Genomic DNA, 17,002 nt, shown 5'->3' with positions numbered 1-17,002 from the left:
AGTGAAATCAGACCTTTCTGTCACCATGTCAGTCCTTCAGGACCATGGGTTTTCCATCAACTTTGAAAAAAGTCACCTCCAACCTTCCACTTCCATTCCTCACCTGGGAGCCATTATTGATTCAAAATCTTCCCAGGTTTTTCTCTCTCCCGAGAGAAAACTCAGTATAGTGGAGTTAATTTCTAACATTTTATCTAATCCTTCAGTATCCATAGTTACTCTATCTTCTCTTTTGGGGAAGATGGTGTCATGCATAGGCATCATTCCCTGGGCTCGCCTTCATGCTAGGGAACTCCAGTGGCTTCTGTTGCCTTTTCAGAGATCGGGGCACAGCAACTCAAATCGACGCATTGTCATCCCACTGAGTGTTCGCAGATCCTTCAAGTGGTGGAAGTCTCCGGCCATGGACAGAGGATCCCCGTTCAGGTGCCCGGATCAATTTGTCATCACCACAGATGCCAGTCTATCGGGATGGGGCGCCCACGCCCAGGGGATGATAGCCCAGGGCACGTGGTCCCCGGAGGAAGCTTCCAGGCCAATAAATTGGCTAGAGTTAAGAGCCGTATCCCTGGCTCTGAAGCATTTCTCTCCTCGCATCCCCAACCGGCACGTTCTCATTCTCACCGACAACATTGCCACAAAAAGCCATATCTGCAGGCAAGGGGGCACGAGATCCAAGGCTCTCATGAGGGAGGCCCTCAAGCTGGGCCTTTGGGCGGAAAAACATCTCCAGTCGCTCCTAGCCGATCACATCTCGGGGAGTCTCAACATCCAGGCGGATTGGCTATCCCGAGCAACGATAGACCCAGGAGAGTGGAACCTCCATCAGGACCTGTTCCATCAAATCACCCTCAGATTCGGCCTACCAGTCCTGGATCTCTTCGCGACCAATGCGAACGCCCAACTCCCTCGCTTCTATTCCAGATTTCCATCCCCGGGAGCGGAAGCGATCAATGCCCTCCGGAGTCCATGGCCTCCAGGCCTACTCTATGCATTTCCTCCGATTCCAATCCTCCCGGACGTGATTCACAAGGTCCTCACCGAGAGGGCCCGAGTAATCTTAATCGCCCCTCATTGGCCCCGCCGGCCCTGGTTCGCAGATCTCCAACAGCTGTCCGTCCAGGACCCTTGGCGACTCCCCGTTTCGGGGGATATGCTGCGGCAGGGGGCCTCTTTCCATCCAGACCCGGAGTGGTTCCACCTCACCGCCTGGCTGTTATCAGGAGAGATTTAGAGCTGCGTGGGCATGACCCTGATTCAGTGGAGGTCATTCTAAAGGCCAGAAGGGGCTCGACCAACCGAATCTACGACCACACGTGGTCCAAGTTTCACCAGTGGTGTCTTCAGGAAGGTCTCTCCCCTCTGTGCATCCCCATACACAGAATTATTTCCTTCCTTATGCAAGGTTTCCATAAAGGACTCTCCACCAGCACCCTCCGGCGTCATCTGGCAGCCATTTCATCTGTCCTAGGGGGCCCCCGCAGACAGCCTCTCCGGTCCTTCCCTGAAGTTCAGGAATTCCTCAAGGGCATAGCCAACCTCAGACCTTCCAAGGTCCACAGGTATCCATCCTGGGATTTGCCACGGGTTCTCCACTCCCTCACGCAGGCACCATACGAACCCCTAAAATCGGCGTCCCTCAGGTACCTATCCTTTAAGGTAGCCTTTCTGGTGGCTATTACCTCTGCCCGACGCATTTCGGAGCTGGCTGCCCTCTCAATCAGGCAGGACCTTTGCCAATTCCATCAGGACAAGGTAGTCTTGCGACTGGACCCCACCTTCTTACCCAAGGTCAGTTCCATGTTCCACAGATCTCAGGATATTGTCCTACCTTCCTTCTGCCTCCAACGAGACCATCCCTTGGCAATTAGATGGCACACCCTGGATCTCACCAGAGCGCTGAGAATATATATCCAACGCACAGGACCCTTTCGGAGGTCAGAAGCACTTTTTGTAGCCTATCATCCCAGAGTCATGGGGGCCAAAGTGTCTTCAACAGTAATAGGCCGTTGGATCAGAGGGACTATATCTAAGGCCTATGAGTCGGCCTCCCTCTCAGTTCCAAGGAACATCACTGCGCATTCCACCAGGAGCGCAGCCACCTCGGCCGCTTGGGCGACTCAAGCCCCGTTGGAGGAGGTCTGCAAAGCAGCCACTTGGGCCTCGCCAAATTCCTTCATCAGGCACTACAAGATTGATTCTTACGCTTCAGCGGACGCTGCCTTCGGCAGAAGGGTACTCCAATCCGTTATCTCACACGATAGCAAGCTAATCCCACCCTAGGGACCATCTATTGGGTATGTCCCATGTGACTGCTGGACCCGCTCCTTCAGTACGGAGAATAGGCGTTGATTGCTTACCTGAACGCCTCTTCTCGTACGGTGAGCGGGTACAGCAGTCACTTCCCGCCCTTGTATGTGTCTTCTTTACCTTTCTATCTCTTTCTTCCTCTAACAATGAGAGTTGAACACTACAGAGCTTCACAACTGAGCCTAGTCTATGGATTCGCGAATTCTGGGGAAGGGGCGGATCCGGCAAGCTTTTTTAATACTAGGCTCAGTTCCACCGGATTGGACATGAGCAACCCATGTGACTGCTGTACCCGCTCACCGTACGAGAAGAGGCGTTCAGGTAAGCAATCAACGCCTATTATATCAAAGTGACCTAGGGGCAAAAAAATCAATGAAAATTTTAAAGATGGTGGGTTATGCAGACATAATACTTGATGTATTGTCTTCTGAGCTAGAAAATTCTTTTAAAACTCTGAAACGTTCAATCTCAGCATCCAGTCTGTTCCGGGTATTTGTTAGTTCCTCAATTATTCTCTCTGTTCCTGTATAAATAAAAATCAGTATTGCTTAAGATTAGTAATATATGCAGAGATATATATAAAAAAGTACTATTTATGCCAGACATATTACTATAAACGTACTGTATATACAGTATGTAGTCTTAGAAGAGAAATGCCTGGAGGGTAACAAGGTTGGGGAACATAAAGATCACAGTCCTTCAGGGAGAATGTCAAACATCGCAGCCGCCCCGAGTCTATGGAGAGGGGTGGCATACAAATCCAATAAATTATTATTATTAATTATTATTAGGATGGGCAGTGACTGGAGGGATGGGGATCCATTATTTTTGCCACCTCTTCTCTTCAATGATTTCCCTCCCCCTCCCATCTCCTCTCCTTTCCCCTATTTCTTTTTTTCCCTTTTTCATCTGTCCGGAAAGGAAAAACAACAAAACCTACAAATTTGGTGAAAAACTGTCAAAATATAACTGGTATGTAAAAGAGATATTCTATGATTGGAGCCGTGGTGGCACAGCAGGTAGAGTGCTAAACTGCAGGCCACTGAAGCTGACTGTAGATCTGAAGGTCAGCAGTTCAAATCTCATTACCGGCTCAAGGTTGACTCAGCCTTCCATCCTTACGAGGTGGGTAAAATGAGGACCCGGATTGTGGGGGCAATATGCTGGCTGTTAAAAAGTGCTATTGCTAGCATGTTGTAAGCCGCCCTGAGTCTAAGGAGAAGGGAGGCATAAAAACTGAATAAATAAATAAATAAAATTAATAAATGTAACTCTCAAAGAATAACAAGCAGATGCACTTTAAGCAGAGAAGTAGCTTATCAAGAGCTTTCTACCTACTCCAGAACAGCAATCAAAAGTATTATTCCAGAAAGTCACATGCAAGTCAATTCAAGAGTGCAACTGAAGTAAACGAGGCACAAAGCATCAATATTGATTTTATCAATATTGATAAAATAGTCCCCATCCTTGTAAAACAGACAAGCGATATCATTAAATTTTGTTTTACTGAATCATTTAGATGGATAAAGTATCCATTATCTCCAAACATTTATACAAGTTATGTCAGTGTGCTAATTTACATCATTTGTATTATCATTATACAAATGATATTAAATGATGCAAATTATATTATTTGCATCATCTATGCAATATCATTATACAAATTGTCAAAATTACCACTGAAGCCATACAATTAAAATAATGCTTTGTTGTTCTGTGGAGAGAGTGGGGTAAAAAAATGGTTTCTACTATAGCATCTGAAGCCTGCTTAAATGGAGGTTTCACTTTATTGCCTGAATATATTATTTGCTGATATTTTTCCTAGATCAAATGGCTAACATGATCAAAGGAATTCAGTACTAAAATGATACTGCATTCTTACCTTATTTGTATTCTTATCCAGTTTAAAAGGAATAGCCTTGGTTCTAGAACCTATAACAATGGTTACATTTTGTTTCATACATACCTGAAAGAGCTGCTCTACGAATATTTTCAAAGAGACCACAATCAAAAAGTAATGTGACCGTTTCTTCGTACTCTAAGGATGAAAGAACAATGCTGATACTTCTTCAAAAACACAAGCGTCTTTTAAAATATGCATGATGATAGTGATCAGAAGTATTTTTTAAAATCACCTTTTTATCAATACCATACCCAAAATTGCATCTAAATTCAAAACATGAACTTTTAATGGGACTGTTTAAAAGGGACTTTTCAAGATGTTTTTATATATTTATTGAGAATTTACATTGTAAGCAATTGAAGAAAGTAGAATGACTTTTAAATTCTTTAAGTACATTTTTTCTTTAAGGCAACTCAAAGAAGAAAAAACAATTTTAAGGGAACATGCAACATTAAACATGTTAAAAATGGCAACATGAAAGTGTTGTGAATAGTCTGTGTCCAGCTCAGCTGGTCACCGATTTCGAGGACCAGGAGATGGAGGAGTACTGGCATCGCAGGCCAGTGTTCTTGCCATCTGAGTCTGAGAGTGAGAATGGAGGGGAGTCAGAGATAGAGGGACCACAAGAGGATGTAGCACCCCCAGTTATGGTAGTGTCTGAGTCAGAGGATGATGGGGACTTGGAGGAGCAGGACCCTCTATTAGATGCCAGAATTAGGAGGATGAGATCCAGGCATTAATATTTCTATAGAAGAGGTCATAGGCGTTGAATATCTCTATGGGACATTTGACCACACCGACAGTATATACAGACTGGCTGATAGGAAAAGGGATGTGGAAAAACAATGTTCGTAATGGAGGACAGAGCCTGGGAGCTGAAAGACTTTCCTATTCTTCTGGATCATTGATTCTTGGTTTTGTTTTGACCTATAAAATGTAATTAGTCAAAGAAGAAACATCAGAATGAGAGATTTATGGCTTTCTGGTGAAATGAGAGACTGCAACATTCCATTGAGTTAACTCTTGTATTACAGATCTGTGTTTGATAAAATATACTTTGCTACGATATGATAGCTTTTGAATTCAAGCGTGAATTGGGTCATTGTTTCTGGTAATTAATCTGGCCAGACAAAACAGAAAGAATCAAATCCAAGCTAATAATCCTTAAATTGGAATAATGTTTTAAAGACAGGGTTAGATTCGGACATAAAATTTAGACAGCATTGCAATATAATTTCTAAATGAAAATCTCTCAAAGAGGCATAGAAGACCATCCACAAAATTTGTGCCACTACTCTTAAGAAAGTAAAGGAAAGCATAGGAGAGCAAGTACTTTCTGACATCCTAATGAATGTTTGGGATCAGATAATTTGATAAACAGATAATTTCACAGGAGAACAAGTACTTAAGCCATTTGCCGAGGAATGATGTACTCATTAACTTATTCAGACTTCTATCAGCAATACAGACCTGAATTAGCCAATGGAGTATTTTCTATTGGCTAATGACAAGTTGAGAATAGCTTGTTCTCCTGTGATTTCCTTTATTTTCTGAAGAATATTATCACAATTACCAGGCAAGGGCCTTCCACAAAATTGGCAACAGCAAATTTCAAAAGGAAAGAAGGCATAGGACAGTGATGGCGGATCTTTTTTGGCTCGGGTGTCAAAAGGGTGCACACGTGTGCGTGCCCATACCCATAATGCAATGCCATTCCTGTGCCCATATTTCCTCCTCCCTTGCATGCACACATGCCTCACTGGAGTCTCTGGAGGCTCATTAGGCTGTTTTCACTATTTCCTAAGATATGACTATGCATGCCACCTGTAGCACATGTGCCATTGGTTTGCCATCCCTTGCATAGGAGAATAAGCTATTCCCCATTGTAGGTGGAGCTAGCCTCCAAGGATGGATTGACCTTGCCCATTAGCCAATAAGGACTGAGTCTGAAAACGTATAAATATTGCCCTCCATCTTAGATTCCCCTCTTTCGACTCAGTCCTAGTCCAGGACACGTGCCTTTGCTTCCAGCAATTCAGTCAAAAGAGTTTCCATCCGTCATTCATCAACTGTCATCTGTTGTGGTTAGCTCTGGCCCAGCTCCTGCCTCAAGGACTATGGATGTGGGGGAGACATCCACATGCTGCAGGCCTGTTTTGCTCCCAGTGGAATCTGCTGATGAAGGCTCCTCTGACCAAGAAGACATGAGTGACAGGGAGGAGGAGAGTGTGGCAGACAGCTCAGAAGGAGATCAATTATCTAGCTCCTCCTTGGATTCAGAACAAGAGTTAATGATACAGCCACGCATGCAGAGAGCGATGTATAGGCAACAACAACTGAGAGATTATTATCAAAGAAAATGAGGCCACCTGTGGTTGAGTGGGGCTGTGGTAATTAGGGAGGCTGCTATAAATAGCAGCCTGTGGGTTTGGCCATTGTGGAGGATTATCTGATCATTGTGTTTCACGCCTGCTTTACTGACTTTGACTTTTTGTGTGCTGATTTTTCCCCGCTTTGAAACTAAACCAGAGCAAAGTGTGTTTCACTTTGTGAAAGAAGAAGTACTCTGAATTGCCTCACAGCTGCAAGCTAATTATCACAGAACTGATAAGGGACTTGTACAAATTACCAGTTTGGAGACAAGTGCTCTTTGCTATACCAAAAGAGGGCTTGGTTTAAGTAAATTTTCATTATAAAGAACATTGTTTTGAATTTTCAAACGTGTACCTGTGAATTTTTGGGAGGAGTCTACCAGAGAGCCGGACAGAACAGTCATCTATCTGTCATCAATCAACTGCTTGTGAGTGCCCTTCCCCCTACGAGTTCCCTAACAACATCTGACCTATTGTTGGGTTGAAAGCAGTCTCGAGCATTAGTCCAGCTGTCACTCATACCTCCAGCCAAAGGCCTGTAAATCGCTAATTACTCAGCATGCCGGCTGACTGAGGTGGGGGGGAGGTGAATATTGGTTGTTCTTATCGCAGTGACTTCAACACGTTGAATCTCCGAACTGGCAGCCCTGTTGGTACGCAGTGACCTCTCTGACTTTCATCCTGATAGGGTTGTGCTCAGGTTATATCTCAACTTCATCCTGAAGGTGAATTCGTATTTCCACTGTGCACAGGTCATTCTTCCTTGTTTTTTCCCTTCCCTGTCTACTGACTTGGAGAGACAATGGCACATGCTTGATGTGAGGCGAGCATTGGATATATATGTTAACCACACCTCCGACTTTCACCAGAGGCGCTTTTCATTTCCTTCTAGTCTGCCTCCCTTGGAAAAAAGGTTTCTTCCTTGACAGTGGGGCGCTGGATTCATGTGTTCATTTCCTTGTGCTATGATCTTCTTGCTCTACCTCGCCCAGGGTGTGTGTGTGTCAGTGCCCATTCAGCACGCAGCACAGCAACTTCGGCTGCTTGGACTGCTGGAGCGTTGATTGAGGAGGTCTGCTAGGTGACCACCTGGGCATCTCCAACACCATTCGTCTGCCACTATAAACTTGACTCTTTTGCCATGGGCAAAGTGGACTTTGGTCTTACAACAGGCAACAGTGTACCAAAGTCCCAGCCAAAATTAATTGACCCTCCCTAGTTTTGGGCTGCTTTAGCATGTCCCATCCTTGGAGGCTAGCTCCACCTATGATGGAGAAGGGGTGTTGGTACTCACCTTGATATACCTATTCTCATCTAGTGGAGCTAGTCTCCAAGTCCCACCCTTCTTGGGATTTGGCTGGCTGTAAATTCTTGTGTGTATCTACTGTTTTGATTATCTGTTAAATTCATGTAGTGTTTGTTAATGTGGTTCTTGTTATATAAATTTTTTCTATGATTGGAAGCTGCAAGCAGAGTCTGTATTGCATCCTTCATCGAAAGAGGGAGAATCTGAAATGGAGGGCGATGTTTATGTTTTCAGACTCAGTCCTGATTGGCTTACAGACAAGGTCACCCCATCCTTGGAGGCTAGCTCCACTAGATGAGAATGGATGCATCAGGTGAGTACCAATGCCTCTTCTCAATTTGGCATTAGCCAATAGAAAATACTTAGTTGAACAACTGGAAACAGCATGACTATTGAAAGAAATAATCATGGCAGTGGAAAAAGCCAATAGGGCTATAGAAAAGCCTTAATGAATGTCAGAAAACAAAAGGAGAGACAGGTTAACAAGAAGTACAAACCGGTAGCTAGTTTTGTATTGCATATAGAGAAAACAAGCTGAAGGGTAGGAAAGCCTAGAAAAACAGAAAGGACACTAAATGAATAGCTATACTGTATACCAGTGATGGCTAATCTTTTTGTTGCGTGCTGAAAGTACGTAAAACGTACTTTCACGTGAAACTCTCCTGAGCACCCTGCCTGTGTATGTGCGCAGGACCCCTATGCTTCTCCTGCCCCCCGCATGCGTGGGTGACCCCTGAATCCACACATGATCCCACAGATACACATGTGACCCTGCATATGTGCACATGTCTCCTGCATGCCCCCACTCTTCGTGCATGCGCAGCAGAGACCGAAAAATCAATTGGCTGGTGGGAGGTGCGTGCATGCTTGGTGGAGCTGAGCTGGGGCAACAACTCACTTGCTCACAGAGAAGGCTGTGTGTACCACCTGTGGCATGCATGCCATAGATTCGCCACCATGGCTACTATATATGGTACATTGTTTAATGATGATGCAAAATGATAAAGAGTTTACTAAGAAGAGATAGAACCACAGGACCTCTCTTAACCACCATAACAGGGACTAGTAAGTGTTACTAAGTCAAGCGGTTGTTGTCCAGATGACCATGTGACCATTCTGCTTAGTGTGATGATAGTTTCATCAATCCTTGTGGTCATTAAGAGAAACTGACCAATTAAAAACAAAGCAGAATTATTTACTCCTGTGATTTGGAAAATATAATTATTTTGATACAAATTGACATTGCATTTGCATTTTAAGCCATGTCATTACACTAATTTATATTTAGTTTGCAGTCAACCACACGCATGATTAGCAGATAAACTCTGTAAGAATTATTTAGACCAATGTGGGATTGGTGATAGAGAACTGGTGATAGAGAACTAGAAACTGCAAAGGAACCAGAAACATTTAGCTCTGAGAAGCTAAGACAGTGAGGTGACACAATAGTATCCTTGGGATCAAACCTCTCTGATATAAGATCTCAGGCACTGTAGAGTCCCAATTCTTATAATACCTGCTTCTGAAGTATTGTCGTCCATCAGCTTTTCCTGTGCCAAGTGAAGAGTATTCAACATTTTCTCAAAGATTTCATTCAGAAGCCCAGTCTGCTTACACTTCTTTAAAAATTCTATCCTTTCTGTGGAGAGAGAAATGCAACGATGTGCACTTTATATTTTTAATTTCCGGTCCATCTGGCACAGGGAAGCACTGTTCAATAACAATTATTTTCAAAGCATAAAGGCAGAAAACATCATGAGTAAAGGGGTGGTTGTGTGGTGGTGAACAAGTATCAGGAATTTTCCTCTCATAAGAAATCAATAGGTTGGTTTCTAAACGAAACAGCCAAAAGACAAGGCCTGATTTTATTTTATTTCATTATTTTGCTTTATTTTTCTCATTCAATGAATGAATGAATGAATGAATGTATAAACAAAATAAATAGGACTTTGGGTGACTAACAGAAAATAAAAAAGATAAAAGATTATTAAATAGGTAACAAATATAGGTGCTGATTTTTTTAAAAAAATCAAGCAACCCCACCAATTTTAGCAAGATAAAAAGCTCAACTGTACAATCTAGTCTTCAAGCTAGCCAACCAACCCAGATTTTTAAGGTTTTGCAGAAAGCAAGAAAGCTTGGAGCAGGCCAGATCTCAGCCGAATGACATCATAATATCCTCGGAGGAACCCCAGATCACCCTCCCTTGTAGACAGACCTGAAGCATGCCTTTTAAGATTTTAGAGGTTTAGGCTTTTATTACAGGGAGGCAATTAGGAATAGAAGATAAAAATTAAGTTGAAACTACTGACTGAATCCAGCAAAATCTTCCCAGATGGGAATTCCACTTCCATTAACAGGAGGTTTTTGAGCCATTAACCAATATGCCAAAAAAGCTGGACCAGCCCAGCGTGTTTAGTCATGCTTCTTCAAGAGAAACAACACTCTCCCCATCTAAACATCTCAGCTTCATCGTGTTAGAGCCAAACAGTTCAACTCTTTCATGTTACAGATTTCTATATAGGAATGAAGAACATCATCTCCATAATTCTCCATTAATGGAAAATTGAAGAATCGCCTCTAAGGAAGGAGATGCTATTTATATTTGTCATTGGAAAGGTGAGAAAATTGTATACGTTGCCTTAGGACAGAAATAAATAGCAACCATCACCCTTATATTAGGAATTTTAACAATTGACAAATATAGCCCATGTTTTACCTTTGGGTGGGTCATGGTTTTCACTGATGAGTTCCATGTTCTCTTCCCCAACTGTCTCATAATTCTGCCAATATTTAAAATAGCACCATTATAAATGGCCCAAATTACTGTTATAACTCATATCACTGTATATTCATTTTTAACAAGGTCAGAGAAACGAAATTGTTCCCAAGTAATTTAAAATTATATTTATTCATCTCATTTATTAGTAAAATTATTACAGTAAAGGTTGTTTATCAAGGACTTTTACAAGTTCTTTCAAATTTTGGTCCTAAATTGTTTGGATGATAAAACTTCTATACTAAAAATCCCCCAGAAGTGCTCACATAGTAAAACAGAAAGTTTTAAAACCTACAACACAGGATGGCAGTACTAGCATACAGACTACCAAGAATAAAATAAAAAGACACTGTAGCAGTACACTTTCAATTAAAACATGTAGAGATATAAAGTTTCAGAATGTAATAGCTCAGATTGTCAGCATGTCTTAGACTGAGAATAGGGCAGTGATGGCAAACATTTTAGAGACCGAGTGCCTAAACTGCAACCCAAAACTTATTTATTGCAAAGTGGCAACACAGCAATTTAACCTGAATACTGAGATTTTACTACCTAAAATAATGATAAAGGGAGAGTTCAGCTAATTGTTCTAAGAAAAATGTGATAAACGCACTTTTATGCCCCTTCATTTTTTCCTTCCCTTTGAAATATTACGTTTAGCAACAATAAAAAAGACAAACTTTTGTAATATCATTTTTCTTTCCATCCTTCCCTCTTTCTCTCCACTTTTTCTTTCTCTCCCTTTTCTCTCTTTTCCTCCCTCCCTCTCTTTCCCCCTCTTTCCTTCCCCCTCTTTCTGTCTCTTTCCTCCTCTTTCTCTTTCCCTCCCTCTCCCTCCCTGTTTGTTCTCTCCTTCCCCCTCTCTCTGCCTGTTTCTTTTCCTCCCTCTCTTTCTCTTTTCCTTCCTCTCTTCTTCCTCCTCTTTTTTCCACTTCTCTCTTTTCGCTTCCCCCCTTTTCCCTCCCTCTCTTTCTCTTTTCCTTCCTCTCTTCTTCCTCCTCTTTTTTCCACTTCTCTCTTTTCGCTTCCCCCCTTTTCCCTCCCTTTCCCTCTCTTTCTCTCTTTCTTTCACTCACTCTCTCTGCCTGTGTTTCTCTTTCCTTGCCTCCCTTTTCCTCTTTCCCCTTTTCCTCTTTCTCTTTCTCCCTCTCATACATATGTTGATTGTTAATTGAATGTAACAATAATGTTTAATATGATTAGTTTTATTTGTATGGGAATGCATGGGGCCCGGTAGACACAATGTTCAATCATTGATTTGACACTTCTATAAAAATAAAAAATAAAAATAAAAAACTTGGGGGGGAAACAAAATAAAAGCAAAATGTATTTGAGATGCTCTAAGAATCTGAAATTCTGCCCCTACCAGGTGAGACACTGAAAAAACAACTTCATTACCATTCTGGCAGTAGTGGAAGAAGATTCTTGTAGCAAAAGGGGCATTTCGTTCTCACAGTCTTCATCTAGAAAATAAATAACAAGATATTTGATCACACAATTTCTTGTAACACATCAAGACAAAAAGCAGAAAGAAACCCCAGCAGATTCATGAGATCTCAGGAATTTAACTCTTAAATTAAATTCTAACTGATGTAAGCACATTGGAATTATGTTTGTTAAAGTTGTCATGCTGTGGTTCCCTTAACAAACATTTCCCCAAAAATGACTGCTTGAAGCATGGAAAAAGAGACTGAAACAAGAAGCCAGGAACAATAAATAATATATGGAGTCATTTAAAGCAGATTGTGGAATAAGATTATTATTTATTTATTATTATTATTAATATTATTAGTATTAATTATGCCAGACCGTTAGATGGTTGTAAGAGAGTAATACTCTCCATATATTTTTCTGCCATTTCTAAAATCAATTCAACTTTATTTTTTAAATGGTTTTAAATAGTTGATTTTAACTATGTATATTGCCCAGACTCACTGTCTAAGATTGGCAGCTGTAGAAATGTGATTAAAGAAATAAAGAAATTAAGCTCATATTCAAACCATCACTACCTAAAAACCACCTGGTCATTTTTGTGGAAGAGTGGCAAGGAGTGTTGAAACAATGACTATATTTTTCTAAAATGTACTTTAGAACCTTCATGAAGACAGAAACAGATTTGAACAAATTCCCTAAGTACATACCATCCAGACAGGATGTCTTGGCTGGAATCTGGTTTGAGCATAGCAGGCTAATAGAAGAACAGAAAAAGAAATAAACTAATAGGAGCAAATATTTTATTTTTTTAAAGATTTAGCAAAGACAAATGAAAAAATTAAGCATTTTTTGTAAATAAATGAATAAGCAGATATTCACACCAGAATAACACATTCCTATCCTACTAGTTGAGGATGTCTGCATTATATCCTTTCTACAATGTTAATAGGCTAAAGGAGGAACTTTCAAGAGCTTATTCTCATTGCACAGAGGAAAAACTGATTGTTGGTTATGCCAAAAGAAAAGTAGTAGCTTTTTTGTGTTGAAGCCCTTTAAAAACTTGGAATCATACCTCCATCATTGGAATCATACCTCTATCATTTTTACTGTGAAAAGAACAAATCAAAGCTGTTAACTCTACAGGTTAAAACTGAAAAAATTAGAATAACGGTAGGTCAGCATGGGCGATTTGGGGGCTTTTTTGTTTCCACACATGCGCGGAACAACAAAAAAAGCCCACATCACCCAACCCTCTCGTGCGGAGACCATAGTTCCCTCCAAGCTGAGCAGTGAGCAATCGCTCACTTAAAAATCATCATCAACTCAGAGTTTTCCAAACCTGCCCAGAAGCCGAGAGGGAAAGAGTGAGAGGGAAGGAGAGAGAGAGGAAGAGAGGAAGAGAGAGAAACAGATAGAAAAAAGAGAGGAAGGAAAAGAGAAAGAAAAAGAATGGGAGTAAGGAAGAGAGAAAGAAAATCAAAATCTAGTTTGAAACTAGCTCAACTATTTAAGTGGCATTTTGATATTGATAGAGTTGCCCTATTATGAGCTCACTGTTATAGACACACAGTACAGTATTTTATTTTGAAATTCTCTGAGGCAAAACAGGGTGGGTTTTTTGTTTGTTTGTTTGTTTGTTTATTTATTTAATATTTCTGTGCCGCCCAGTCCCGAAGGGACTGCCACTCAGACACTATACTTTTCTGCCGAACCCCCCCCCCCCCCCAAAATTAGAGGGAACACTGGCGGAGACCCTTGCGCAAGATTCTGGTTGCCAAATCTCGTGCAAATGCATGCGTGCAAACACGGATAACACCATGAGCGCCAGCAGATGGCAGCACATCACTATTCATCCTACAAAATACATATTCAAAACTACAGATTTCAAAATATTTCAGAAGGCATCTTGATCATTCAGTAGTCTCTTCCTGCCAGAATCCTAGCAATCCCAAACTTAAGGGAAAACATGAATGATATAGCCATATTACCCCCTCAACTCTGATTATTGAGTACTTATTCTTCTATAGAATTGATTTTCAACCTTTTTTTGAGCCGCGGAACACCACCAACCAAAACGACACAAAATGACACTCTAAGATACTCTCCTCTCTTTTTCCATCTCTGTCTCCTTCCCCACTTGTGTGTGTGTGTACGTGTGTGTGTGTATACACACTTTTGAACCATTTCCAAAACAAGGTGAGGGCTGGAGCTTTTTCTCTCTTATTCTTTGGGTGCTTTTTATCATATGCTTTAAATCAAGAGTCACTTCTCTCTCTTTTTCCTCTCATTCTCTGCCTCAATCATTTTCTCATTTCTCTTTTTTCTCCCCCTTTTGCTCTCATTTCTCTCTCCCTCCCTTCCTCTCCTTTTCTCTCCCTTCCTCTCTCTCTTGCTTTCTTTTTCTTTCTTTCTCTCTCTTGCTTTCCTTCTCTCTCTCTTTCTTTCCCTCCTGCTTTCTTTCTCTCTCTCTTTCTTTCTTTCTATCTCTCTTGCTTCATCTCTCTCTTTCTTTCTTTCTTTCTCTCTCTCTCTCTTTCTTTCTCTCTCTCTCTTTCTCTCCGCTTTTTCTTTCTTTCTTTCTTTCTTTTTCTTTCTCTCTCTTGCTTTCCTTCTCTCTCTCTCTTTCTTTCTCCTGCTTTCTTTCCCTTTCTCTCTTGCTTTCTTTCTCTCTCTCTCTCTCTCTCTTGCTTTCCCTCTCTCTCTCATCCTTTCTTGCTCTCTCTTTCTGCTGCCAGTGCCCTCCTGCTCCCGTTTGCCCTCCTGCCAGGCTTCAAATCTCACTTGCCATCGCCGCGAGGGAAGCTCCAGCCAGGCAGGGCGCTGCAGCTGCCGATGCCTCAGTCCTGGAGCTCCTGCTTGCAGCTGCCACCCAACTACTTCTCACTGCCGCTGCTGCCGGCACCCTCCTGCTCCCGCTGCTGGCACCCTCTCGCTGGGTCCCAAAGCTCACTTGCTATGAAGAAGGAAGACAAAGAAGGAAGACGTGAAGAAGGAAGCTCAGCTTCCAGTGTCGCAACTTTTTGCTCTTCGCTTCGCAGCACACCTGACCATGTTCCACGGCACACTAGTGTGCCGTGGCACACTGGTTGAAAAACACTGTTCTATAGTATACAGACATATAATCCTTCTTGTATTTCTAAGCATTGTAGATAATAAAATGTCTTGATTTTGCCATCTTGTTGCTGAATTCAATAGGTGAAAAAGCTAAAAATAGCTTTTTAAAAATGGAAGATTATGGTGGGTTGGCTTCTGACTTTATTGCCAAGAACAATTTTTTTATTTGGCTTTCAAGGCTAAGATATTCTGAGACATTTGGATTTGGGGGTAATGTACACCCATTAGATAAAGGCACTTTTTTGCTTTCTATTTTTGCCAGTCAGATAATTTCAAAACATAAATAAATTATATAGGATTCTCTTGAAAAGTATCTTCAAATAGGTTTTATAAAACATCCGATTATATACCGTTGCTCTTCATCTGTTTCCATTGAAGCACCATAATGGAAACTGCTATCACAGGTATTGATCTTGCAGTCAATGGTTGCCCCCTTCTTCTGACATCCATCACACAGCTGTATGGAAACAAATCAAAACCACTTTTAAAACTGCAGTTTATAAAACTAGGAATGTCATTACACCCATTTACTTCTCCATCACACAGCCTGGCTTCTGTGCTGTGATCCTGTTTAAACTAAACCATTTAGAATAAAGTGTAATTTCTGCTTTGTAACAAGAATATGAAATCACATGGGAATTCTATTTACCAATATTCTGACCGGAAATGGATTAAATAAGAAAAAATATTTTCCTTACCATTTTCAGACAGCAAATAGTTGTTATTGTAAAGGGGCTGTTACCATAATCCCTTTAAGATAGCATAGAAAACACAAAACAACATAACAGAAGATGGACATTTAATACACAATTAGTACAAGACAGCCAACATATACATATGATAGAAAAGAACTGGGATTATTCGTAGAAGAAAACAAAAAACAACATACTACCATACAAAACCTTTGAGACACGGGTATAATAATATCCTATACCACAAAAGAAAAATAAAGAAAGAATGCAGCAATATAATAATACACTACAAGAAATTAAACTAGAAAGTAAACTAGAAAGTAAGGCTCAGGGAAAACCAGGAGATGCAGCGATAGAAGAGGCACTAGCAACATCTAAACATAAACTGATCTAATAGACCAAATGAAATACGCTAGGAATCTCAAATTTATGAAACAGTCATATTTTGAAAATGCGAACCAGGCAGGTGGTTCGCATATAAAATTAAAAAAGAGAAAGGGAGTACTGATCCACCAACAAAAAGATAAATTAGGAAATTAACAAAATAATGAAGAAAAAATAAAAGAGAAAGTAGCTGAATTTTTTGAAAAACTATGAAACAAGATGAAATAGGGATAGATAAAATTAATGAATATCTTCAACAGAAAACTATTCTGCCTATAAATGAAGAGGATAAACAAATGAGAGGATAAACAAAAGTTGAACAAAGAAATGATTCTGAAAGAAATAAAAAATGCCATTCATAAACAGAACCAGACAGCTTTCCAGTAGAATTCTATAAAACAGCCAGTGAAACAATATAACCAGTAGTAGGCTGCAGCTGATACAGTTGGCTGCGCAGTCCCGGTTGGAAAAATGGAACTTTGCGGGAAGCTCCAGCTGACCGGCGGGCAGACACTCCAAGTCTGCGGAGTGGGGCTGCATACAAATCTAAATAATAATAATAATAATAATAATAATAATAATAATAATAATAATAATAATAATGTTGGTGTGAGATTTGGCCTCTGCAAAAATCTCACAAGGACGCTCTTGCATGTGATATTTCACTTTTAGGTGTTTTTCTGCTTCCCTGCATGTGTGGAAGCAAAA

At 41.0% G+C, this 17,002-nt stretch overlaps 1 protein-coding gene across 1 annotated transcript in view; it reads right to left on the bottom strand.

The window, feature by feature from the left end:
* Nucleotides 1-2,655: 2,655 nt before the first annotated feature.
* The window catches only part of SETDB2 (SET domain bifurcated histone lysine methyltransferase 2), a 64,356-nt gene continuing 50,009 nt past the window's right edge, over nt 2,656-17,002 (bottom strand). Inside the window, exons 21-27 of the mRNA XM_070759620.1 lie at nt 15,569-15,675; nt 12,812-12,858; nt 12,069-12,133; nt 10,611-10,674; nt 9,408-9,530; nt 4,277-4,348; nt 2,656-2,833 (exon numbers count right to left, since the gene is read on the bottom strand). Coding sequence (XP_070615721.1) covers nt 2,706-2,833; nt 4,277-4,348; nt 9,408-9,530; nt 10,611-10,674; nt 12,069-12,133; nt 12,812-12,858; nt 15,569-15,675 — 606 coding nt within the window. The 3' untranslated portion in view covers nt 2,656-2,705. The remainder of the gene's footprint in view (nt 2,834-4,276; nt 4,349-9,407; nt 9,531-10,610; nt 10,675-12,068; nt 12,134-12,811; nt 12,859-15,568; nt 15,676-17,002) is intronic.

Source organism: Erythrolamprus reginae, chromosome 1, assembly GCF_031021105.1.
Source record: "Erythrolamprus reginae isolate rEryReg1 chromosome 1, rEryReg1.hap1, whole genome shotgun sequence".
Lineage (NCBI taxonomy): Eukaryota > Metazoa > Chordata > Lepidosauria > Squamata > Dipsadidae > Erythrolamprus > Erythrolamprus reginae.
Note: the sequence above shows the minus strand (reverse complement) of the source record. Positions and strands in the feature narration are given on the sequence as shown.